The 27,656-nt window shown below is 39.5% G+C and overlaps 1 protein-coding gene across 1 annotated transcript; it reads right to left on the reverse strand.

Moving 5' to 3' along the window:
* Nucleotides 1-3,785: 3,785 nt before the first annotated feature.
* tmtopsb (teleost multiple tissue opsin b) lies at nucleotides 3,786-27,656 on the reverse strand. Its single transcript, XM_028569531.1, has 4 exons — nucleotides 27,196-27,656; nucleotides 21,678-22,006; nucleotides 13,788-14,021; nucleotides 3,786-4,929 (listed from the first exon to the last, which is right to left on the reverse strand). Exons 1-4 carry the CDS (start codon nucleotides 27,575-27,577, stop codon nucleotides 4,633-4,635), a joined length of 1,242 nt encoding a protein of 413 aa, XP_028425332.1. The 5' UTR covers nucleotides 27,578-27,656; the 3' UTR covers nucleotides 3,786-4,632.

Here is a 27,656-nt window from a genome sequence, read left to right on the forward strand (position 1 = left end):
ACACTCACTGATTTGCGGTGGGATTGGACGTGGTCCGATTACAAATGAGACTGCAATGTGACAAGAGGACATTTCTGCTCAATCCAATTATAAGTGAGTCAGTGTTTTCTGGTGACAGAGTGACATTGGAAATTAGCTCATTAATCATTTTTGGCTCATCTTCAGTGTGTGGATAATTGTTTATCTACATTTGTTGTAATCCCTGTGGTCAAATAAAAAAAACCACCTCATTAAAAATCATTTACGATGAAAGAAAACATAAAATCTCTGCTTCTTTGTCATTTTTGATGTCTTGAGAGTGTGCTGGAAGTGCCACTATACTGACTGTATGTAAAATTGAATGAACAGCAACGTATTATCATAAGAAGGCTATTTGATCTAACTTGAAATGTCAGAGCACATGGCCAGGTTGATCTAACTCTGGGGGACAACAGCATGCAATAAATATCATAACCTGATCATATTAAACAGTCCAAAACTAGCAGTAAAATCTAAATAAATAAAGAGGCAAAAAACGACCCCATAGGTAGTTTGGTAAAGGATCAGATATGACCCATATTTAAGTTTATTGTTAGGTGGCACACTCTAGTGAATTCTAGTGAATATAAGTTAAAAGTGAGTTTATTTTGTCTTTACGGAACAAAGGAAACTACGTCACATTCTGTGTCACATGCAAAACTGGAAGTAAAGTATAACAAATGTACGGATTTGAACCCAAACCACGATATTTTTCTAAACTTAACCAAGTAGTTTTGGGGCCTAAACCTAACCGAACTGCGGCCGTTTCACAATGTTAACATGTTTAAAACGGCGACTGTTCCCTTTAGGTATGGAAAACGCTCCAGTGGGTTGTATTGACTGCCACCGCTAGGGGCATTAATTTATGAAACGCTCCAATGGGTCGTATTAGAGGATATGAACAAGCAACCTATGTGGTTGTTTGGTTTGGAGGACTTGTTGGAGGACACTAACCCTCTTAGTAGCTGGTAAAACTGAAAATCTGCATTGGCATATTTTCTGCAAAAATTAAACTTGGCTTTGCTTCAAAAACACACAAACCTGTAAATTAACAAGTGAGGACTCAAATACAGGGCAAATACTGAACCATAAAGAGGAACACAGCAAGCTATATTCCTGTAATATTTTTGTAGTGCTGTGATTGTAGTACTGAGACTTTATTATGTATCATAATAAAACAGCAGTGGAGTCCATTGCAAACAAGTATGTGTTAATTAGTTAAACACGGATGAGCCCCAATTAAAATACAAAACATAACATAACCAGTTGGAGCAGAGCAGTGTTTAGCCTGCTACTTGCCTGCAACTTCTCAGTATAATTTGATTAAAATGTGAACACTGTGTCCTGACATCCCATCACAACAGAGTAACAATTTTTCATACAATATCACATAAAGGGTAAAGCTGTTAGTTTGGATGTCTGGAACTGATAATCAGTTCATATTTAATTTTTGATTACATAATCTGTGTCTCTGCAAGTGATAAGGTTCATCCGTCTCCTTAGTGTTTATAATTGCACCCTAGACACACACACACACACACACACACACACACACACACACACACAGGGTGTGATTTGTGAAAAAAGCAGAGGAGGGAGGGAGGTTTTTTGATCATTGTTAGGTTTAAAAAAGTTAAAGCCAGGCTATGTTTGGAAAACAATGTTTAATGGGGCCTGCAGCTAAATTTAATCAAGTAACTACACTAACCAGCATTTGACTGCCTCACCCAAAACCTAGCTTCTAAAGAATTAATCAGGTCATGTTCGACATTTAGCATATGAAGAAGACTCATTGTCCCCACAGGAAAAGTAACTATTGTTTCTGGTTTTGGGGAGCCACTCCCTGCAGGGCCAGACGTGATTAGAACAAAGGAAATACAAACTCTGTAAACTTGAACAGAATCGGCACTACCATGTGAAACGACCTTTGTCTGTGACCTGGAGTAAACCTGAAATCAGAGGTGTGTCTTTAACCTGGGACAGTTTCCATTCAGGGAAACCCCCACAATTCCAAGCGATATAATTCTGATCCTGAGTAAGATTCGGTACTTCAATCTGTGACCCCGCAAGGGAAGCAGTTGGAGTCTGCTGTTTACAGTGTATTTGTTTGTCATGTCACATGACTGTTCTTATGTGACTCCGCAAGGAAAGCATGAGATCAGTCCGCTGTCAGCTGCAGTGTAACAATTGTGTTTTGACTGTCGTTTTCATGTTGTTTTATTAAACCTTGTGGTTAACTTTCAATTAGACCCCAGCCTCTCCTATCTCCTCCAGAACGAACACGTCTTTTAGAGAATTCTCAACATCATGCACAACGACAAAAAAAACATACAAGAATAAAATCCCCTTTCAATACCATGGATATAGTGAAAATTCAACAACGTGGTGTAAAACACAGCGCTTTCAAGCCGGGTACCAGAATTCACTTCGAAGCGAAAACAAAGTACTTTCATGAAGGAAACGGTCTTGTTCTGAAAGATTATATTCATGGTGACAGGGCTCGTTAGCAGAACATTTAAGAAAAATGCTATTAAAAGGTCAGTTCACCCAAATACGTACAATATGTTTCACAATGTTTATGCTGTTGATATTTGGCCATCGCCATCTTGGTTTTTTGGAGCCAGAGATGACCATATTTGGACGAAAGGATGGATCTGAGCACACCGCCATGGTAGTGACTTGGCAATCAAAAGGTAGCTACGCCCTAAAGCACTCACTTTATTGTCCTATTTTCCTGTGGGACAATGGGACCATAATTTACTAAATAAACATCATGCTGTATTAAAGAAGACTAGCCTTATACCCATTACATTACTGATATATATAATAATCAGTAATAATCATATCGGAGTGTCTATTTGCACCCCCGGTACGAATAGCCTCGGCCACACAGCTGAGCTATTTAAACCCTGTGACGTAACAACAAAAAAACGTTGCTCGCACCGAAATCATGGCAGACGTTCATCTTCCATGACCGCAGAAACTGGCATATTAGGGAAGTTTTGTCTCTAAAGTTTATAACAATTGAATTTCTAGCGGAAAATGGATACTACAGTTGCGCTTTCTGTCTTCAGTGAAAGCATACAACCGTTGGTTTGTTAGTTAATACCTATTTTTGCATACAGTATGGTTACCTAGCAGCCGAGGCTTGAAGAAACCAAGTGGTAAACAGTTGTTTAACTTCCTGAAAGGAAGGTGAGTGGTTAGAACGCTTACCTTTGGTATGGGAGTTTGGAGTTTGATTCCCCTGTGTTGTGATCTTATTTTTTTAAATTTAGATTGGATAATTTGCATGCAATTGCGCAAGCTTGTTGGAATCCACCACCAGTTTACCACAACCTCTGCAACAAGGAGCAGACTACAAACGTTTTACAGCCACTTGTAAATCCTACAGTGGAATACCCAAAAGATAAATACTTGACCCAAACTCTAGCAGACACGTATTACTGACGTTTGCCTCCATTTGTGTGTGTGTGTGTGTGTGTGTGTGTGTGTGTGTGTGTGTGTGTGTGTGTGTTTTTGCAGCCCACAGCTCATCATTCATTCATGGCAGCCACTTCTAATATTCTACTCTAATGCTCCAAATTCAGTTTGTTTCTCACCAAGACAAAGGCTGTAATGTAGACCGTTAATCTGCTTCCCATCCTGTAAATAATGTGTGATTAATAATTCATGGATTAATTAACATTTGGAGCAAAGAAAATGAGAGAGAAAATGACACTACTGACATTTGGAAGAAGTAAATAGAAAAAGATTGAGACAGTGAAATCTGTGACATGATTTCATTTATGTTACATAAGCAAAAGAAAACAACACAAGACAACACAAAACTATGTTTCCACTAAACCGAGAGAAACAACCGATTCAGAAACAACAAGACGACTAAAATATCATGGTGACATGGTGAAATGTCCCTATTAAAAGGCTTTCATAACAGACAGAGGACCTACATACAGCAAAGTGTAAATAAAGGCATAATAAAAACCGACTCAGTTCTAAATTGCATAAAAATGTTCAACAAATCTTCAATACTCTGTATAGAATCCTCAAATATCAGGCATGGAATTGGTGTCATGAAAAAAATTCTTACCCTGTTCTTGAACCGAATTATTGCAGAAAAAGAAAGAATAAGAATAATTCTGCTAACGGTAGCTACACACTTGAGCCAACAAAATATCTCATGGCCCTGTTTGCGAAAAAATACTGTTTGCTGTGCTTCTTCAAATTGTTCCTGAAAAGAAAGAACGCTATTTAGTTGTGTAACAAAGATACTTCATCAATACAAGCAAAAAGCTTCACCTACTTATGTGGCTTTTTTTCATGTGTAATCTTAACTTGAAGCACTATGCATAGCCCTATAATACTGCTGTGTATGCAGTGCCTGTGGTAAACAGGATGAGACTGGCATTTTGTGTGTATCCCTGTTTGCTGACTTCACAGAGCAATAATAATCTGTTCTGGGATTAAAAATTTTCCAGTTTGTATTTAAGACTCCCTCTGCGACTGTTTTTCACTATTAAAAGGATTTGGTTCTTAATTGGAGACCTGCGCCCTGCTCCCTTCTACTTTTTTGTTTTCTGTAAACCTTTAGCTCCTGTTGTTTTTTCTCTGTTTTTATTCCCTGTAGTGAGCCACCAGAATCAGTTTGGGTTTGGGGGTGTAAGCAATAGGGGTGTGTGAAGCAGCAGAGTGTCGATTCGATGCAGACGGAGCCACTTGATTGGCTCTCTGCGGGGACTCGTGGATAGAGTTGGGCGTGGGCAGGGCAGAAGAGGGGGCGGGATCGGACATGTGGCATTCCTTCTTCAGGCGGACGGTGCGGAGCGTCTTGGTCGGCCGTGAAAATGTCTTTGAGGTGGAGGGGGGCTCGGTGGCGGAGCAGTTAAGGAACGCCCTGAAACACCTGTAGAACTACACACAAACGGACACATTCAGGATTAATATCATTATTAAAAGTATCATAGCAGTTGTACATAGTAGTAATAATAGTCATAATGGGACCGATAGGACACACGGTCGTGAACGTAGTTCAACCGGGAAAGAACCATTAGTGAACATGCTTTTTTAAATAAAGAGACTGGTTGAACCTGTAAATTAGATGAATTTGAAGAGGTAAAATCCTACAAATAGCAGCTAATCAGAGATCTCCATCAAGAGCCAAAGATGGGGCCCTCACACTGGTGGAGGTGTTGGTGGTGGAGCAAAGACGTAAAACATGTAGTGTAAATATCCTTCTGCTAAGATGTTTGTTGGTTGATGGAAAAACCTTTAAACATATTTCACTCAAATAATTCAATGAATTTTTTTTAGATTAATCAATAACTGTTTCAAATTGTGCTAATCTCTTCTTTAGTAACAGTAATCAAATAGCAGTGCATGATATGATATGATGATAAGGCCGCTAATCCTTACTGCACATATTATGTACACTGTTATGACGACTATTATGACGTGTTGTACAACGGGCAGTGTGCCACTTTGTTGGCTAGTGGCAGTCTGTGCATGTACTATAAAATGAGTGTGTCCATGGGGAGTGGTAACATTCTGTGTCTGTGTACTGTTTGTATGTATGCACCATGTTGTGTTATGTTTCCTAAACAGCAGATACTGTATGTGTATGTTTCGAAGACAAATCTTATCTTAAAAGTAGTAGGCCAACACCTAGCAGCTGTAGTCATACAGTCACAGTATTTGTAAAAGTAGTAGTAGTAGGGGTAACTGCAATGAAAACATATTGGTAGCAGTAGAAGTTCATGTACTGGTATTAGTCGTGTGATACTAGTGTAACAGTGTATGTAGTAGTAGTAGTACAGAAATATATAGAAGCAGTACACAAAGTAGTAGTTGGATAGCCAGAGTAACATTTGTAGTACTAGTGGAAAAATATTCACAGGTGAGTAGACACTAAAACTAGTAACTAGTATAAGTAGATGAAGTTATAACAGACGTTGCGGTAGCAGTGACAGTAAAGGTACTTGAAGTACAGTATTAGTAGTGGTTGTACCGGTAGCAGAACTAGTAACAGTGGAAGAACAGTGAAAGTAACAGTGGTAGAAGTAGAAAAACTAGCGTTAGTAGTGAGTCACAGTAGTAGTTGTAGTAGTAATTGTAGATGATATGCAGTGTTGTGCCTGAACGCGTTCATTGAACGTGCTCATATTTTGGGCGAACGGGAACTGAACGTATTGTAGCCTATTACTGTCTGATGAATGTTACTGTGAACTCGTTCATTCTGGTGTCTGTGAATGGCACGCTCTCTCAGTTTAACTTTGGTGCCAGATTTCTATAGGAAAAAAAACACCCAATCTGGCAACACCAGCCACCAGTGTCGCCCCGCCGCGTGAGTCATCAAAACAAAAAGCAGCATGGAGGCGACGAAGCACCACAGAGGCTTTGTATGATAATTTAAACGGAAAAAAAGGTCGGTGAGGATGCGAAAAATCTTACATTTCTGTGCAAACTTTGCCCGCCGGCTTTCAAAAAGAAAATCCGCACTTCAGTCACATCCACAGCAAACCTGAAACGGCACGTTGAACTGATTGGATATGAAGATGAAATCTGACGCATAGTTTCAGTGTTAAAACTGATAAAATAATTGCGGTCTGTGGTTCTATATGGGCTGTGGCAATAATTTTAAAAAATAATAGTTCGCAGCAACATATGGAATAAAAGAACTATGAACTAGTTCTTTTGTGGAAGTGTGAACTTAGTTAAACATTTTGAAGTATGAACTATGAACTGAACTAGTTCATTTTAAAATTTGTGAACTGAACTTTGAACTAGTTCATGTAGAAAGTGAACTTTCCCAACACTGATGATATGTACGCGTAGTCGAGTTTAACTGACATCCTTCTTCTCTGGTCCGTGTAGGGAGTTGAGCAGGTAGCGTGCTCCCCTGGATAAACATAGTGTACTTAGTATACTCTTTGGTTCCACACGTATACTTTAAGTCTACTACATTTCTCCAGGGCGCCGCAGATCAAAGGGCGTGCGGCATAACACATGACACCTCAGTACATCCCATTACATCATCTGAGTGAGTAGTTTCCTCCCAGCATGTTTCCAACCAAGGATTGACAGCAGTTTGTGGTGCTTCTAAGATACTTCAGCAGTTGGCTGACAATTCATCATAAATGAGCCAATTAATTTTTATTACCCCCGAGGAAATTATGCAGCTTTCAAAATTAGGACTCCGTTTTAGATCTTCTAGTGTCTCAAATTCCAGTGTGTTAATCGACTACTGAGAACTGTGCTTGGGGGAAGAAGAAAAAAAGCTGTTGCTTTTTAAAATCAAAACCCCAGGATAAAGAAAGGGGGAGTGGGAAGTGGGAAGGAGAAAGAGATGTTTGAGTTGAATAAAGAAGACAAACAGAAGAATGGAGGAAAAGGATGACAAGCTGACATCATGAGGCATTATTACAGGTAAAACCAGGCACATATTATGGTCTTAAGGCTGAGGAGTGACCAAATCCTCGCCTGCCACTAGAAATCTGTGTGTGTCTTTGTGTCTTTGCAATAATATGTGCTTGTGGATCTGCAGTAAAATCTCTTCAAAGACCAAAAAAACAGCCTGGTGATATATGTCACATTTGTCAAATGTTTGTCTACATGTTTTAATCTGGCAGGAAGCAAACACTCAAAAAGAGAAAATGTCACAAAAGAAAAGCTTTTGGTTTGGCTAAAGTAATGTTGGCAAATCTGAAAAGACAGGATGTAATAAAGGAAACACATATAAATACACCTTTGAATACACTTGCTTCTTCTTCTATTACTGTAGAGAAAAGCTTTCATGTCGTGCTGTCACTCTTTTTTTTTGTTACACGCCTTTGATATCCTAAACAACTAAGAATAAAAGAAGCAGAGGTATGGATATAGGGTGTATGTAACTACAACGTTCCCTGGTTCCAGTCAGAAAAAAAGCACTCTTGTTGCATGTCAACACCTTCTCTATCACATCAGTGGCTGGAATAAACACCACAAGATGTATCGGAACAAACAAATGCCGTCTAAAGTGGGAAGCAGCAATGAAATGCCATGATGTATCAGGGCTGTACATTTTATGATATGAAGTTGTAAATATTTGCATTTTCAAATGCTGAAACCAATATGTTTTAGATTCAATGCAATGTTAGCTTTTTCAGGCAAAGAAAAATGAAGAGATAAATTAATTAATAAATACAATTCCATTAAATTATTAACAGGAGAAAAATCACAAAATAAACATGTTTCTGATACAAACTTGTATTTATTGTTTTAGACTTTACTCTAATTTCTACTATTTTTCTAGTGAATTACTAGACAATTTACCTCTTAAGGCCTCTAAAAAATAAAATAAAGATCACTTATAGTTTAACCAGTTGCAGCCAAGGATGAGGGGTGACAAGTAGACTTCTTTGTTTTTAAGAGGTCACAAGCCAAAAAAGACCATCTCACCATCACGGTTAGAATCCCAGGACATACATGTTTTAAAGGTCCCATGACATGGTGCTCTTTGGATGCTTTTATATAGGCCTTAGTGGTCCCCTAATACTGTATCTGAAGTCTCTTTTATATAGACCTTAGTGGTCCCCTAATACTGTATCTGAAGTCTCTTTTATATAGACCTTAGTGGTCCCCTAATACTGTATCTGAAGTCTCTTTTATATAGACCTTAGTGGTCCCCTAATACTGTATCTGAGGTGGAGGGGGGGGGTGTGTGGCCTTGACCAACTGCCACTTTGCTCGTTTGAAAGCCATGATGTCTCTCTCTCTCATGGGTTGGCCAAATTCTCTGGGCAGGCAAAGCAGAGAAAGGGGAGGTAACCTTGCTCCTTATGACCTCATAAGGAGAAGATTCCAGATCGGCCCATCTGAGCTTTCATTTTCTCAAAGGCAGAGCAGGATACCCAGGGCTCGGTTTACACCTATCGCCATTTCTAGCCACTGGGGGACCATAGGCAGGCTGGGGGAACGCATATTAATGTTAAAAAAACCTCATAAAGTGAAATGTTCATGCCATGGGACCTTTTAAAGCATTAAATTACAACACAATAAAGAAAAAAAAGAAAGAAAGTTAGATCCATGAATGAAAAAATATTCAAATTATGGACATGTCTTTTACAGGTATCTTACAAGGTATTTCCAGTGGGACTGTGGATTTGTTGTAATTATGTCAGTGGTGGAAGAAGAATTCAGAACAGAATCATTGATATTGGAATATTATTACTGGTGCTTTAACTAGGGGTGCATGATAAATTGACTCAATATCGTTACCACAATATCACGTTGTGCAATATTATATTGAAAGTGTCGCAATAAGAATGCAATATTTTGTTTATTTAGTGAAGCGCTGTGTCCCGTCTGTTGGCTGTGTGGCCTAGTTTTGTTTGATTTAGAGCCCGCTTGAAACGCTATAATGATCATGTTTCATTGGCCAGTTACCGTGCCACTTGCACGTTAGTGCACGTCAGCACATGGGTCCACTACGTGACAAACCCTATGGGGCGTACAACGTGTGTGCATATTTTGACAGAGTGACAGTTTAAGTGAAGAAATAGATACAGACAACAAAACGGAACGAATCAGAGAAGCGAAAGAAAAGTTGTGTCTGTTCTCTTTATTTATTTATTTATTTTATGCTGTCCAACCAGTAAAACATGTCCTGTTCTGTAGACATGGTCCTTATTTATTTATTCATGTTGGACCAGTCTGTCAGTTGAAATAAACCTTGTGTTGTAAGAAAACTTGTTTAATTTGTTATGAATCTATTTTGATGCATTTTCCCATAACTTTTGTAATTTTACATATGTTTTAAAATATCGAAATTAATATTGATATTGCAATATTCATAATCTATTTAGCAATACCACATTTTGTCAATATTGTGCAGCCCTAGCTTTAACATGCAAGCAGCATTTTAATGTTACAGCTGGTGGTGGGGGTGGAAATGTATATCCTGTTGAATAGTTTAATCCATAGTACATTATCATATTTTATAAATTGATCCCATTTTGTTTGTAAAATCTGAATCTGTAAAAGTACTCCAGCCGCCAGGTGAATGTAGTCAGTAGGCGATATAAGGGGAGATGCCATCCCTCTTGTTAGCAAAATGACCAAAATAGATGCACCTTTATTACCTGCCATCCAACCTCTCCATCCCCTAGTATAGTAGCAGAGAGAGTGCAGAGGCAGTGGGGTTATTTAAATAATAAAATATATTTTAATATGTTGTCTTAGTCTTTATGTATGTCTAGTCTGCCTGACTCTTTGATCCTTTATCTGACCGAGGTTTGTGCAAGTTAGTCTATGGCCCTGCCCATGGCTCTGAAATATAAAAATATCAGCAGCCTAACTGTGTATTGAGAAATCCACGGCGCTGTCCGTGGTTCTGAAGTAGCAGACGGAAGACCCGTAGATTATTCCTCCTTGTTAAAAATTAACAAATGGACTACTGAATGTAGCGGAGTAAAAATTTACAATTTTCCCTCTGAAATATAGTGGAGAAGAAGTATAAAGAAATTGAAATAGTACTTGGGTAAATGTAATTAGTAGGATTGGGCATCAAGAACCGATTCCTACTTGGAATCGTTCCAAAAATTCCTTTATTGGAATCGTTTGGAGGATTTGGTTTCAAATCCGATCATCGGTTCCAAATTTAACCTGCGCAATTTTTGGTTTCCGTAGCAGCCAGGCGCTTGTTGTGTTGCTGCCATGGAGCACAGTAAGCGGAGCTCTAGCGTGGCTTTATTTTATGCCCAATAAAACTGCAAACCACCATTGAATCAAAATAAAACTTTCCTCTTATTTGTGAAATAAACATGTGACCCGTTTCAACTCCACCCCTCAAAGAATCGGAATCAAGAATCGATAAGAACCGGAATCGTTGGAATTGGAATCAGAATCGTTAAAATCCAAACGATGCCCAACCTTAGTAATTAGTTACTTTCAATCACTGCAAAAAAAGAAAAAAAGTTAACATAACCAATATGAAATGAAAAATACATTCAGGGAAAGACAACAACAACAACGGCACCTTGTGAAAGAAAAGGCTAACGGCAGTAAAGGTGTAATTCCCATGATGAGAGCTCAGGTCCGAGGCATGAATCTGCGCAGCGCTTGAAGTCTTCAACTCGCCTCAACACACTGCTGCCATAATTATGGGCTGGGAGGAACTGAAGACTGAAAGTGCCACACAGTGCAACCTCCTGTGTGTTTTTTTTCTTCTGAGGTCCTGAAAGTTCAGTTAGTAGCTCAATCATCTCACACACACACACACACACACACACACACACACACATACACACAGATGCAAAAATTAAAATCTTCACAACCAGACACAGCAGACCGTCGCGACAAGTCAGTCATCAAAGAAAATTAAATGTCTCCTAAACTCTAAAGTGACAGAGACAGGCAGTCCGACAGGAGACAGACTGAGGTGGAAGCAGATAAAAAAAGAAATACAGATAAAAGAGAGTGAGAAGAAGGAAATGTCACCGTTCCCTCAAAGTAACATCACATGCTAATCAAAATCAAAGCCGCGTTACCTTTTGGAGATTAAAAAGAACGTTCTTCCTATTCCGATCCCGTCTGTCACCTTTCCCTTTCTCCGTCTTTCATCTTCATGTCTGTTTGTTTCATTCATTCTATTTTCTGTTCTTTATTCCTTTTTCTTTCTGTTTCTCACTACTGTCTTTGACATTAATCACTGCTTCGTCCTTACTATATTTTTAACTTAATTTCTCTCTTCCTTTTTACCCCTTTTTTTCTTCCTTTTTCTTTTTCTCTTTCCTCTCTTTTTATTTATTTCCTCTTTCCTATGCTTTATCTCTGTTTTTATCCTTTCCTTCCTCTTTTCTTCCTCCTTCCTTTTCTCTTTCTTTCCTCCATCTCTTTCTTCGCATCATCCCTCCTCTTACTTTCATTTTTCTTTAATTTTGCTTCATATATCTTTTTTGCCTTCGCCATCCCTTCTCCTAGCACCATAACTAACTGTACATTGTCTGCTTTAATCCTTCTATCTGCACATTTTCATTTTGTTCCTTCTACTTTAATCTCTTCATTCCTTTGCTCCTCACATTTTTCTTCCCCATTCTCTTTACTTGCTTTCTTTCATTCTTGAGTTTCCTTTCATTACTTTCTTCTCTTTTTTCTTCCCTTCATCTCTGCTCAACCACCATCTTTTATCAATGTACACTTTGCCTCATTAAATTATGATTTTGTGTGCAATGCTTAACTGTTTTGTTTATTATTATTTACACATGGATAAGCTTGTCAAAATGTCCAAAGCAATGTGGAGTCACGCATGAGCTGTCCGCTTTTGTGATGCTCATATTTGTTTGCAGTAAACTAATCAACTAATGACTGTGGTAATGATTTTATTGAAGATGAGGCTGCACAAAGCACCTTGAAGTTTGCTCTGCTGTCAATTAGGACGGCCGGTGGCATAAACCAGATTACTTCCTCTTCCTCCTTTTTTTCTGAGCCTGAATGTCAGTGTATCACTACCATGCAGACGGTGGTGGAGGGGGAAGCGTATGTGTCTTTGACACCATGATAATAGTTTTGATGTTTTTGCGCAGGGTGTTTATAGTGGATGTGGAAGTGTGTGTGTGTGTGTGTGTGTGTGTGTGTGTGTGTGCGTTTCTGTCTGAATATTTACAGACATTACTACATTAACCCCCCCCCTGGCAAATGTAAATGTAGCTAAGTATATCAATTTATTCAAAATGGCAATGCACATCCATCAAAACAGTTTGCTTTGCTGAGTTATGCTGCAACAGCAGGAAAAAAACATTTAGATATAATGGTGGATGGTGACACGTGGGCAAGAGAGACCGCAAACGTTCTAGTAGAGCAGGAGATGAGGGAACTTCATAAACTAGAGCTGAGCTGCGGCTGAAACCCGATCATCAAGATTAGATCATCTTCCCACCCACAGCACACCTTTTATTTAGTGTTTAGTCTGCAACATGGCATCATGACTTCGCATAAACATACACACCAACTTTCTTAAGCCAAGTGGCGTGTTATCTGTACGCATTTTGAGCTATCCATGTGTAGGTCTACGCTGTATACAGCATAGTTGTGTCGCGTGCTATCGCGAGAGCAACGTGTTAACGCAAGAAGAAAGCGACGGTTGATTTTAGGAAAAGAAAAACAGGTTGGGTTTAGGAAAAGAAGAACGGAGTTGGCTTTAGTAAAATAAGAAAGCTACGGTTGAGTTTAGGAAAAGAACAACGGGGTTGGCTTTACAAATAGAAGAAAGTCAGGGTTGAGTTTCAGAAATGCCACACGCAGGACACGAATCCCGGTCTCCAAGGTGAAAGTCCTGTCTTTTACCCATCCACCAACACCACCCCACCCCTCCTCCCTACGCAGCGATTCACACGCAATCGCAAGGTAATCTAAGTCAACAGAGTCAAACGACGTTGATAAACACGCTAAAAAGCGAGTATGCGTCTTGATAACACGCCAATAATGGCATATGAATTGGCGTGTCATAGATACGCCATTTCATGAGATCAGTCTGTTTTTAGTCATCGTGTTTGGCCAGCGTTTGAATAATTTCTCCCACTTACACATATGTCATGTCAACAGTCCCAATTTTACTTGCAAACAATGTGTCAAACACATATGAGTGGATCGGAATGCGATTGATTTTGATCATTAAACAACACATGCTGACTAAAGCGAACTTGGGCCGAACTTGGGCCGATGCATAAATCTGAACCACTTCAAAAAACATAACCGGCAGTAAGATGAATGAACCCAGAAGAAGAGCGACGCCTCACCTGTTTGTTCATGAATATATAGATAACAGGGTTGATGACAGTGGAGAACTTGGCCAGCAGTGAGGGCGTGATGCTCGCCTCCGGGGTCAAAAGGCCACGAGGGCCGAAGGTTGCGAGCAGAGCTGCTACTCCGTAGGGCAGCCAGCAGACCAGGTAGCACACCACCATGGTGACCACCATCACCAGCACCCGCTGGTCTCTGCGGCGGGTCACCACTGAGCTCCCACTGTGGACCTGCGAGAGGAAAAGAAAAGAAATAAACTTTATTGGTTCAGTTTCAGCGGCTTGAATTCTAATTCATTTAGCCAGAAAACTCCGGAGACAATTCTACTTGTACATGTGTGTCCCCAGCTGTGTGTCCCCAGCTGTTGTTCTCGCCAAAAACACCCACCAGCAGAAAACACAGCACATGCAACAGTTGCATATGCAGATTTGGGCAACTCTTGGGGTACAATTAAAAAGGAGATTTTGACATACAGTTATTTCACAGACTGCCCTCACCCATTTAGAGGATTATGTTGTTTTTAAAAACCTAAACTTTTTATGACTTGATTCTTAAATTTGGATTACTCTTCCTAATAAAACGAGGTTACACTTTGTTCCCATAGGACTCGTACCCGAAATTATGAAATGTACAATATTGTGCCTTTACTCACAAAATCTTTGTTATATAACTCACAAAATCTCCGATTTTTTCCCCCACAGTGGCTTTAGGTCTTTATTCTGCTAATTGGTTAATGCATTTTCAATGTCTATTTGTTGCAGTAAAATGCCAATTTTAAACTGCCCGAGAGTGCAGCTCATCTAGCATCCAATAGAAGCCAGCTCCAAATACTCAGACTGTAAGGGAGCCAAAAAGAAAACTAACTTTTTACAAGAATAGTAAATGATCTTCCCATTCTCATCTGCACATTCACGTGGGAGTTTTGTCATATTTTACACCCACCATCTATTTAAAGTGTAACTCCTGCTGATTCAAGGAGTGTGTGTATCGTCTAAATAGGGGTGGAAGTGCAAAGCGATGTTCCCCTGACTTCTATGTCGTATATACTCAACAAACAGCCGCCACTACAACTCTTTTAAACATTGCTGTGAAGGCTTATCAATAATGTCAATGGCAGAAGTCTCCCTGCTGCGCGGTGCAGAGGGGCATGAATCCACTCCCCTGGTTCTTTAATCATGCTGGCTTTAGGTACTGCTCCCAAAAAGAGCCTTGAAGCATGAACCTGCCCGCTGCTTTTTTCTCTTGTTAACGTGTTCTATACTCTATAGTTCTCATTAGGTCTTACACCGCTGAAAAACTAATTTGCCAATATATGCCACAGACACCCAGAGAGGGATTAGGTGCCAATGTCATCTTCTGCTAGATACAGATGCTTGTCATAGTCAAACATCCGAGTGAGAGCAGAGACACACACACAATCAATACATCAACAGAGAGAACCCCCACCACCACAACAACAACACAACTGAATCCATTACATTTTTCATTTCCAGGAGCCGCAAATGCTCTAGTGACATTTAAACCCACAACAATCACATCCTCTCCTGCCAACATAAATATTGCATACAAAAATATTCATAAAATAGGGAAATATAATTTCAAAATTTGAATTAAGATTCAGACCGTGGTTCGGGGTTCATGCAGTTGTGTATAAGTTAATCATTTGGACTCAAGCAATACAAGAAGAGACATATCCAGCATCACTGATGCCAGCTCTCCTCTGAGAGAAGTAGCTACTCGCTGCTCAAACAGTCACCAAATCATGGGCAATTTTTGCTTATGCATGACTACTAATTTTTTCCCTGCAAAGTTTAATATAAAGCGGTGTATCTGTGCATCAGATAAAGACACAAAGTTGCAGAAAATGTCCACCGATTCACAGCATGGCACATCTCTCACATTGACTTTTATAATTCTAATTCTTGCTTAATATCTCTGCCTAAACTGTATTGTTGCATGGTGGTTCTGATGATCAGCACTTAAGCTACAAATTGTACTTTACATTAAGTGTTAAGTTTAAAAAGAAATAGTACTTTTAGAATTGTTCCCATATTCTTAGATTTTTTTTTAATAACACCAATTGCTTTTGAATGCCAAATAAAAGCAAATAAAGCTCTCAGTGAGAGGAGAAACTGTGAAGGGCCGAATAAACTCGCCTCATTTAATCCGTCTCTCTTTGTTTCAGGTTTCAACCTACAGTAAGAGATTTCATCACATTCTGCAAAACTCTGGGAGGACTTGTGTGTGTGCCCTGCAAGTGAGAAACATGCATGCTCCCTCCAGGTAACCTTACACCAAGGCTGCTAACAGACACCAGTACATAAATTCAAACACTCTAATGCATATATACAATATGCAGACAGCAGAAATTGAACACACTCCCCACCTGATGCCAATCTTGATCAACTTGAGAATTTTATCTGTCTACCCATAAAGTTGTATTTTATTGTGGTAAATTAACAATCCTGCCAAAGATCTTCACACAGCATTAGATTATAAAAGCATCACATCATAACAAAGCTGTGAAAATGAATGTTTTTAGTTCATTCTGTGTGATTCTTGTGTTCAGATTATGGCAACATGTTTTTTTTTAATGAGTTGAATCACTTACCGGTTTGGTAATTTGGCTGATAGATTAATAACCTGTGAGGGATTCAAAGGTTTAAATCAGCTGTGCGTGTTGTGGACTGTGCTACATGCAGCTCCAAGCAAGATGAGGCAAAACTAAGATGGGAGATAAAGACAGTTATCTGTCTGCCTTCAGGCTGGCTGACAACTCTGTACAAATTGGGCTTTATCAAACAACAACATCACAAACAGCTTTCTCAACTCAATTAGTATGTGAGAAACTGCATACTGACTGTGATCTATGTGTTTATTTTGCTCAACAGTTCTGCCTATGAAAAAACAGAGTTTATACTTTATAAAGTTGATATAGCTAACAAGTTAGCAAACAGTTCCCTATTCATTGGAGTTGTGTTTGGGTCCACCGAATGAATGGAAGTCCAATATTCAGTATCATTTAACCTTTGTTTTGGTTTCCTAAGGGGAATATCTGGCTTGTACTCAGCTAAATGATCCACTGTGTTCACCAGCTAGTTTCTAACTTTGTTTATCTGCCATTTAGGCAAGGCAGGTAGCGTTGTATTTTCTAACAGCTGCCTGCCATGCCTTGAAACAATTCTGATGAAGGCGATGAGAGTGGAATAAAACAGTAAAGTTGAGGGTAAAAAAACATAACAATGAACTGAAAGATGGTAAAAGGCTCCATAGTGCTGAAGGGAGCTGCAGATTAGGCTATGGGTTTGTCGTTAATTATACTTAATTTTGGATTGTCGTCCAGATGCTATGCAGCGAAAAAGAAAAAGGAAGTGTGCAGGTCAGGATGATAATTATTAGCCAAAGAAATTGTTTTACATCTGCCAACCCCAAAGTTCTTTCATTAATGGCTTAATAAGTTATAATCAATAAATCATCAGTAAATTATTCAATTCAAAATTATTCAAAATGTATTAAAGTTAAAATCCACCTACAAGGATCCATCAACATACAGTACCTGCCACCTGTGCTTCTCACTACATCTGGCTCTGTTTATCTCAGTTTCCCAGTTTAATCAATTCAGAAGGCATCATTCAGACTGAAGTCGGAAGAGCCACTTTCTCTCTCTGTGTCTAACTGCCTCAATCTTAAGGCGCTTAAAGGCAACTTCCAGCAGATGTGAATTCATCTGCCACTCTGAAAACTGCACCAAATGAGGAAATGCACCCGTCTTATCAGTCTAAAGGTCAAATTCAGGCTGGAATTGAGAACATAGAATTTCATCTAGCCTGAGAGTCTCCTACACTGCAGGAAGCAATGGTTCTGTTCCTTAGAAAACACATATCACCACAGCTGGTTAATTAAGAGCATCTGATTTTCCTATTTACAGATACTCTCCTTCTCCACTGCCAAAACTTAGATCCATCACATTCAGAATGACTACTGCAACAGCATTGTTTATGGTACATCATCCAAAGTCCTAAATCAACTCCAGTACATACTGTACAACTCTGCAATCCAATCTATTAATGTTTTTAACTGCTTTTAATGTGTGACTAATGCTGTGTATGGTATATTTTGTGTGTGGCTCTGTTGCTTGCTTTCCCAACAGATGTTTCCCTTGAGGGAATTAGAACATGATTCATATGTTGGACTCTGTTCCATCTGACTGTCACACAAACCTTTAAATGAACTTAAAAAGATTGCAATAAAACAGCATAATACCATTACTTAAATCGAGGCCCTGCTCCAAAAAAGCTAATAAATAAAAGTTCAGTGCATGCAGGCATTGCAAAAGCTCACAGAGGTATGGCACACGAACCAGCAAACAGTGTGACAAATTGAATTCTTGTGTAAACAGCATTAACACATCACACACCCAGGGATCACAGAGACGAACAGATTGGTTCATGGCCACAAACAAACACATTTAACCATCCCATACAAAGTTAGGAGAAGATATATGAAGCACAAACACAGAGGCAAGCCTAGTTCTGTATGCATAGCTGCCAAATACTAGCCTAAAAATCTAGACGCACCCTAGTGGCAGCAAATTTATTTTGCAGCCGGGGGGTCTAGGCACTCTCTGTTGGCTTGCGAGCATAGGGTCAGTGGACAGGCTTATGGCTGCTGCTGGGAACAGCATTCTTCTGGAAGACTTGAAGTTAAGCTTTTCTTTGAGAAAAGGAAGATGTGTTCGGAGTTTTGCCGGCCAGATACGGCAAAAGTTTAATCTATCAACTAGCTTCTCTTCCTTCTTCATTGCTCTGCCTGGTTGTAGCGTTATTCTATCACGTGCAGAGGGAATTTGAAATTCAATGGTGAGTTCCCAGACCCAAAATTTTGATGTGGGTCTGGCTTGTCAGGCTAGCCAAATACATTACATGAAATAAATAATTTATCATCAGGATGAAGGCAAATGCACCACACTTGCAGAAGAACAAGACACATATCATCTACATTCTTACATACACAAACACAAAGATATACAGGATTTGGACATGCGCCTAAAAAAAAAGCAACCCACCCAGATTTACCTATTTATTCATTCAAAAGATCACTTACATTTCTCACAGCTTTTATCTCCCATGAAGATGGTCAAATGCTTTTTAATTCATTATGTTTTTGCCCCAAAACAAATCTAAAGTTACGGCATTATTTTGCAAGATGTGTAGGAGTTTGTAACTTTTGACTCCCTCTCCGACGCACAAGTCTCATGTCTGTAACTGTAAAATATAGTCTCACAAGAAACAATAGAAGGCATGCTCCTGGTGTCATCTGGGGTCACTGCAGCCCTGGTACCCCTCCCCCTAGACTTGAACATGTAGCATTGCTCTGATACATAGTCAAAAGTCGACTGAAATACATTTTCTGACCATACCTAAATGGTGAGAAGTGTCAGGTGATATTGGCCGAGCTGTACACCTGTATGAATGTGACTGTGTGTGCTCGTCATCTGGTTGCCAAGCAGCTAATGAACGAGGTACTGAGGGTGAAGCAGCTGATGCCAATCAGCTAATGCAAGCGCTCGGCCTGGACCAACACTATCCTCCATAACACTGGCCTAGTTAGCTCTCTGTAAAAGGTAGTAGAAAGAAATGATAAGCCAAGGTTGCATTTCAAAATAGGCTTGAAGTCAAAGTCCCGAAAAGAGAGAGAGTTGACGAATCAAAATCTATCAGAGGATGCTCTTATACAATAATTTATCAGTTTCTATCAGTGTGTTTCCATCCTTCCAACTTTTATGCATATGCAATATGTGAAAAAACATCAAATCTGTGTGGAGCGATGAGGAGACTGTAACCTACCTAATACTAATACATGAAATAAACATAAATTAAAACTTTACATCACATTTTCCACACTGTTTACCACATTTTACTTACATTTATTCTAAGCAAGCATGTGTACTCACACACAAACTGTATCTTGAAACTAGTGCTGTCAGCTAAATGCGTTATTAACAGCGTTAATGCAAACCCATTTTAACAGCGTCGATTTTTTTATCGCAAGATTAACGTTCTTTTTGGCCCAGTAAACTTTGTAGTTTTTTTCACATGCTGTTGCAACAACTAGTAACGTTAGAAAAACTACAACACCACACTGGATCTAGCTAGACCGAAAACAAAACAACAGGCACGCCGCACACACTTGTTTGGGCTTGCGAGCAGGCCAAAGAGTAGTAGGCTAACGTTACGTTTTGAGTGGATGGCGAGCGTGAGATGGATAATGGAGAATGGATGTCAATAAGATTCTGAATGGAAAGTTTACTTTTAAAAACTTGCCAAATTGTTCCATTGACAAGACCAAAGTGATCTGTGTGTTTTGTCGTAGAACTGAGCTATCATCGCAGCACGTCCAGTCTGAAATACCACTTGATGGCCAAGCACACAGCTGATGCCAATTCTCCGCCCCCTCGTCAAAGCCAGACGACAAAAGCACAAAGCAAGCCGAGCTACTTTTCCATGTTGATAAGAGCATTAAAATGAGAAAAAATCAAGGGACAAAAAGAAATCAAGGGACATTTAGAATAGATAAAAATGTGCGATTAATTGCGATTAATTGCAAGTTAACTATGACATTAATGCAATTAATTGCGATTAAATATTTTAATCGTTTGACAGCACTAGTTGAAACGTATTACGGTAATCTCCTAAACTTTGACCCTTCATCCCTGGTGTTTGCATAATGCAAGTGCCACCTTTAAAGTTTTAAACAACACAAAACATGCTTTTAGGAATACACAACAGGAGCACTTAATATAGGCCTACTTTACCGGTTAAGCGTCAATATCTGGATACAAATCATGGCTGTCATCCAGAAATTTGATCATGTCTTGAACTCTCTTGTGCCTACCGTTCTTACATTAAATTTTACATTACAGTCAGCAAATTGGCTTTAGAAACTTCAGAAAGATCTCACAGGGGGTTCTCCAGCAGTCAGCAACAGTGTAAAGACGTTGAAAGTATAAATTGGTATTGGCAGGTTTAATAGACAACTTTGTTGCAATGTCAAACATGATTGGGGATTGTTAAGGTCAGCTGTTGCGTGGCTTCACTTTGCTGCCCTTGATTGAACATTCAGACATGCTGGAGGCTTTTGAAGCTATTATAAATACACTTTTATTTCCTGAAATCTACCTTGAAGTGCTTTTAATGGCTCCCAGACCCATCCGCTGAGATTTAGATTTAGTCAGTTCATTGGCTCAGCTCACAGCATGGCTGAAAAAGTGCTGCCTCCAACGAAATGTGTCTAAAACAGTCAGCATGTTCTTCTGCAAAACCTACTTGTGAACCTCACGTACTTGTAGCAGGTGATCAATTACAGATTGTGAGTGAATTCAAATATCTTTAATTGACTCTAACATCTGCTTTGAGTCCAGTTCAATCTTGCAAATTTCTGATTCATTAGAAATTACATTTGTACAGAGGCTGCAAATATGTTTCTACATTCCATGATTTTCACTCATCTGAATTAAGGGCTTTGCACGCCAAGTCTGTAAAAATGTAAAAATTGTTATGCACAGAAACTTTTCGAAACTTCTTCTGTATTAGGAAAATTCCTAATACAAGTGTCGAGTCGTCAAGCTGTGAGGATGATTATGTGTTTGCATTCTATTTAAAGTCAAAGCCTGAAAGCAATTGACTTAAACGTTTAATTCTTTAAGAGGAGATTTTAGCCAGTAGTCAGCTTTTAACTTTTCTAATCTTTAAACTACATGACCTGTTTTTTGCTCTGATGTATTAGGGAGCCTAAAACTAAACAAAAGATATGTCGTGTTTTTTAACGAAGGAATATTATCTCTCTTTGGAACAAACTCTCTCATTGACATTTGCAGTATATCGCACCTGTCTGATGGCGTGCAACAGCATTCCATAGGAGTAGAGGATGACGGTGAACGGCAGGACCAGGCAGAAGATGAACAGGCAGACGATGTAAGAGATATTGTTTGCCGTCTGGGTCTTCCAGTCCACTGAGCAGGTGGTGCCTGGACCCTCGGGCCCGTATCTGCTCCAGCCCAGTAGCGGAGGTACAGCCCAGGCCACAGAGTAGAGCCAGGAGAAGCAGATCCCTCCCAGCGCTGGGCCGAAGTCTCTGTTGTCGGCTATAGTGGGTTTCATCATGGTGAAGTAACGCTCATAGGACAGGACGGCCAGGGAGATCAGGGAGACGATGCCTGAGCAAGGGGAAGTATAGACAAAGTGGTCAGTAACAAAATATTGTGGCATAAATGTGGCAAGACACATGGAGGAGCTTATAAGTTACATTTTCAGTATCAGCTCTTGTCTCTGTACATTTATGAGTTTATATAACTCATGCAGATGTGTGTTTGCCTCAATGTGTAGCAAGTCAAACAAATCTGAATCTTTAAAATGCTCATATTATGCTTTTTGGCTTTTTCCCTTTCCTTTATTGTGTTATATATCTTTTTTGTGCAAGTAATAGGTTTACAAAGTGAAAAAGCCCAAAGTCCACCCCAAAGGGAGTTACCATCTCCCATAGAATACACTGTTCATGAACTGCTCGAAACAGCTCTATTGTAGTCGAGCCTTTACTTCCGTGACAAACGCGCGTTTGCGCATTTTGTGTCACTTTGTAACAAACGTTATGTGGCATGCCCTCAAACCAAGCTAGTTAGAGTGGAGGCCTGAAGAGTTCAGATAGTTGTATTGCCATGTCTAGGAGACAGTTTAGAATTAAAACGTTATGTATGAATGACTAATTTGTTAACATTTAAATAAATTATCACTCTGATACATCTTGCTCCAGCAAAGCTGGTTCGGGTTGTTCTGCCTGTGTTTCGGGATCAGACTCGCGGGTCTGTTTTGGATCACACTAGCATGCTTGTCAGGGCCCACCCTACTCTGCTTCTGACTGGCTAGTAGTCCTTACCACCCTGTAGCTAAAACAGAGAGCTCAACACACAGGGTGAAAAGAGGAGCTGCAGCAATGTGCAGTACAACTAAAATATGGTGTTTTTTGAAAATTAAACCATGTAAACCTATTCTGGTACAACCTCTAAATACAATTATGAACCTGAAAATGAGCATAATTTGAGTTTCCTTCTTTTTATTTGTTTGTTTTCATAGAGAAAAAGTTATTATTATTTCACCTTTTTTTGCTGGAAAAATTACTTAGTAATTAATCAATGATCAATATAGTTGTCGTAGCTCTAATGAAATGTGAAACTAAAAAGGGCACATTTTATATAAAATAAATGTGGCTCTAATCTTTTCACATTGAAACAAATATGCACAGAAACCATGATTTGCATGAGAGCCTTGCTCTACATGTTAAATAATCCATTCAACTATTCTATTGGAGTGGATTGTTGCTAAAGGGACCAAGTCTTAAATCAGAGCTAATCAGCACATATGGGTAAAAGTGCTGGTTCCAGGGGCAATTTACATCCATTACACTGAGTTTGATTACAGACAATCACAGCGCCTCTGTGCACAGTGAGGGATTGTGATTGGCTGACACCGTGGCGTTTGGTGCGGATAGGAGGCCGGCACACGATGTGTTGACAAGAACAAAAAAAGATTGAGAGTCTTGAAAATAATGGGAATGATTGTGTGTGTTTGCAGATGGATGAAGAGGGAGAAAGAGTCATTACTGATGCTCTCTGGTTAGATAAAGCACATGGGCTCCACAAGTCTCCCCTTATGGGTCAAACAGATAATTCATTAACATACTGAGTTGAAATTATAAAAGATTAAATCACATGGGATTTTTTTATTGATATATTAAACTAAAAGAAATATGGAAATATGGAACAGTGACTGGCCTGAACTGATTTTTAGGCATTGTTTTAGCAAATATCTTGAAAAATAGTGCATATAGCTGCTGTAAATGGAAACAATATCCCCCCTTCACCCCTGAATGTTTACAACGTCAGACCGGCACGGTTCTTACAAGGACTAACACTAAATTTGTGTTGACATTACAAAATGATTATATAATCATAGATAAGTCATTTTGTAAGCAGTCTCTCCTGCCTAGTTTAATGGATTATTTTATCGGTCTGCCACCTCAGCAACAGGGATATTTTTCCTAACAGCGACCACTTTTCAATTAATTTACGGTAAACAAAGCCCACTTCGATTCTCCATCATGCATTTAACTGTTTTTTGTTTTTTTACCTGAGGCCGTATTCTTCTTAACCCAGCTCCAGAGTGGTGTGGAATAGATTTATGGTAAAGTGAATGACCCAATGTCCTATGCCTGAGTCAGCACAGGAGTTAATCATCTTTCATTTTCTCCCTATTTTTCTTTGTCTCGCTCTCGCTCTCTCTCTCTCTCTCTCTGTATTTCTTCCTCTTGAGTAACAATTACACCTGTACACTACACTTGTTACCGTTGGTTACACGCTTTTCATCAGCCAGAGTAGCCTACAATATTAAATAACTTGAATTTAACTGAGGCATTTTCAACCTGGGCTGCATTTCGTCTTGTTTTTCCACAATCTGGTCAATACTGACCTAACTACTCACATGAATCTTTGATGCCCAGGTACCTATCTCTCCACTCCAGAGAGCCAATGAGCAAACCAGTCCAGGATTCAATCAATAAAGCATCTCATTCAGGTGTTTTTCAACTGTATGTTTCTAAACCTGTTACGTGCAGTTTTGAATGAGATTAAGAATAGAAAAACCCCAATTCCAATGAAGTTGGGACGTTGTGTGAAATGTAAATAACAAACAGAATACAATGATTTGCAAATCCTTTTCAACCTATTTTCAATTGAATACACTATAAAGACAAGATATTTAATGTTCAATCTGATCAACTTTATTGTTTTTTTGCATTTTGAATTTGATGCCTGCAACACGTTCCTAAAAAAGCTGAGACAGGGGCATGTTTACCACTGTGTTACATCACCTTTCCTTTTAACAACACTCAATAAGCTTTTGGAAACTGAGGACACCCATACCCAAATGGGTAACTTGCACATCTGTGAAGGCACCATTAATGTGGAAAGGTAGATACAGGTTTTGGAACAACATATGCTGCCATTCAAGCAATGTCTTTTTCAGGGACGTCCCCTGATTATTACCCTAACCCGGGCTGTTAAGCAACTGAAGTCTTACATTGAGCAAGAATGGGAAAGAATTCCACCTACAAAGCTTCAACAATCAGTGTCCTCAGTTTCCAAAAGCTTATTGAGTGTTGTTAAAAGGAAAGGTGATGTAACACAGTGGTAAACATGCCCCTGTCTCAGCTTTTTTAGGAACGTGTTGCAGGCATCAAATTCAAAATGCAAAAAAACAATAAAGTTGATCAGTTTGAACATTAAATATCTTGTCTTTGTAGTGTATTTAATTGAATATAGGTCGAAAAGGATTTGCAAATCATTGTATTCTGTTTTTATTTAAGTTTTACACAACATCCCCACTTCATTGGAATTGGGGTTTGTACATCAAATTTATATAGCACTTTTCTAGTTACTCACAAGTCACTTTAGAGAGCAGAATAAAATCACAAAGAAAAGAAAGAAAAAGTGTGATGTTATTGGTTATTGCTTGCAAAATTCATCATGAAAGTTCTCAGGTCGTAGATGAACTGCAAATAAGATTTAAATTGTTAATGTCTCATAACAGAGTAAATGTCAGTTTGTTGAAAGATGTGCTTGTAGCATCCAGGATTGTATTGGAAAGCTGTTGACCCCGTCAGTCACTGTATAGTGGAGTTATTGAGGAATTGAGCCAGAAATGTTCAATATATTGGGGGGAAAAAAATTGAAGGCAAGGCAGTTTTATTTATGAGGCATGTTTCATACACAGAGGTAGATTTAAGATGCGGATCACAAGAGTGTAGAAGACAGAGTCTAGGTAGAAAAAAAATTATCTGAGAAAAAAAAAATTAACACCTTAATGCAAGTCCAGAACAACTGATTTAAGAGCAACAACACCTACTGCACCTTACTGCAAGTTCAGACTATATAGCAAGAACTTAAGGCTGCAACACTTTTTGGGAAATCCAGACTCCCAAGAGGAAACAAAAGATTTTAGGAGCAACAACAACACCTTATTGCAAGTCCAGACTCCAGAGAGATAAAAAGTAATTTAAGAGCAACAACACAATTTGTTACTAACCCAGAGAATACAAAAGATTTAAGAGCAGCAACACCACTTCAGAGAGCAGTAAAGGTTACAGAGATAGATGATGAGGACGTGAGTAAAAGAGAAGAGACTGTGTGACTGTAGTGTTAGCCCTATTAAAATATTAGTATTTACTTATGCACTCAATCACACAGTACCTTAAGTAGGCCAAAGAGAAAAACCTCTAAATTCAGTGAGAGCTCGAAAGCGCTGACAGGCACAGCAGGATCACCCCGGAATCCTTATCTCTCTGCTCTGGTTGTCTTCACGCCAACGGCTAGAAAATTAGCATCCTAGTTTCTAAGCAGAGGGGTGACATTACTCAAGACGTGGCAGTAATTAGAGTTTTTGTCCAGAAACAGAGGGGTTGCAGGTTTGATGCAAGCACTGAAGAGCTCTGGCAACAGTCCTGTATGCACATATTTAAACACCAGACACAACCTCTAAGGATAAAGATAAGAGCCGAACAAGCGCAGATTTATTATGTAATACGATCAGAGTGCTTTTTCCATGTTTTAATGTTTTTTTAGTGTTCATCTCTTCCGCATCTATCATCTTCCCCCAAAATGTAAAGTTATCCCTGGGACTAAATATGAATAATGACACATTACGTTATCATTTATTTACAATATGTCCACAGGAAATACTGTATAATCACATAATCAGCAGTAAACAGCACAATACCTTCATAAGTTAATAGGATAGTGGTTAAAATGAACTGCACAATGAACTTGGTCACCAGGATTTGAATGTTTTGAGTGAGTTCTATGATGGCGCTGCTGCAGGTGATGGAAGGCTATTTTCTTCAGGCTCCTGCAAGCTGCAAGAGAGCAAATCTTGCACAGCAAATCTAACTAAATATAGGCTATTATACTTACTGTGGGAGTGCACTGCTGCCACAGTCCTGTTTGTAGATGAAGAGTGATACAATATTTTGACTTTTGGTGCTTGTGAAATCGTTTTAGATCGTTTTGGATATAAGTGCTGTGAGTGGTCAAATTGAAAAAAAGGCATTTTGGAGGCCAGATTTTCACACCTCTATTTGGTTTTTTAAAGTTAATATGTTGAGAAAAGAAGGCGATGGCTGAAATTACACACATACACTGTCTGCCTGGCAGTGTAGAAGTACAGCAACAACATTCCATCTTTTTTTCAACTGTTAGAAGTGAAAATAAGAGGAAAAAATAAGATAAGATTGAATTATTCATTATTTAAACAGAAAAGGGCTTTTACATTCCAAAAGGAAATGAAAACAGCTGCTTACCTAAACATGAGTTAACGAACCCATACCATATGCAGCCTTCGCGTCCGATCAGCCAGCGTCCCTGGGTGCTGGCCGCGAAGCTGAACGGGGTGCCCAGCACGCTGACCAGCAGGTCGCTAGCAGAGATGCTCACCAGCAGGAGGTTTATGGGCGTTCGCAGAGCACGGTACCGGCAAAACAGCGCGAGCACCAGGAGGTTATTGAGGAACCCAAAGGTGCCGATGAAGCCGAGGCACACCGCCACCACCAGGTGCCCCTTCGGGGTCAGGGACGGAGGAGGGAGAGAACCGGACACCTCTTCGTATGCGTCCGTAACCGCCGTGCCACCGGCTACTCCACCGGGACAGTGCGCACAATTCAGGCTCACGTTGCAAACGATCATACCGGGCAAAACCGCCAAGTTTGCAACTGCCCGAAGTTTGCACCGCGGGACGGCACCATCCGGTCTCTGGGTGCTGTTG

Source organism: Perca flavescens, chromosome 22 (genome assembly GCF_004354835.1).
Source record: "Perca flavescens isolate YP-PL-M2 chromosome 22, PFLA_1.0, whole genome shotgun sequence".
Classification (NCBI taxonomy): domain Eukaryota; kingdom Metazoa; phylum Chordata; class Actinopteri; order Perciformes; family Percidae; genus Perca; species Perca flavescens.

Bases quoted from the DNA above. Each gene is read 5' to 3' on its own strand.
- tmtopsb (XM_028569531.1), bottom strand. From the start codon at position 27,577: ATGATCGTTTGCAACGTGAGCCTGAATTGTGCGCACTGTCCCGGTGGA. The intron at 22,007-27,195 runs GTAAGCAGCTGT...CCCCTTGCTCAG, and splicing joins GTTCGTTAACTCATGTTTAG to GCATCGTCTCCCTGATCTCC. The intron at 14,022-21,677 runs GTGCGATATACT...TTCCTCTCGCAG, and splicing joins TGTTGCACGCCATCAGACAG to GTCCACAGTGGGAGCTCAGT.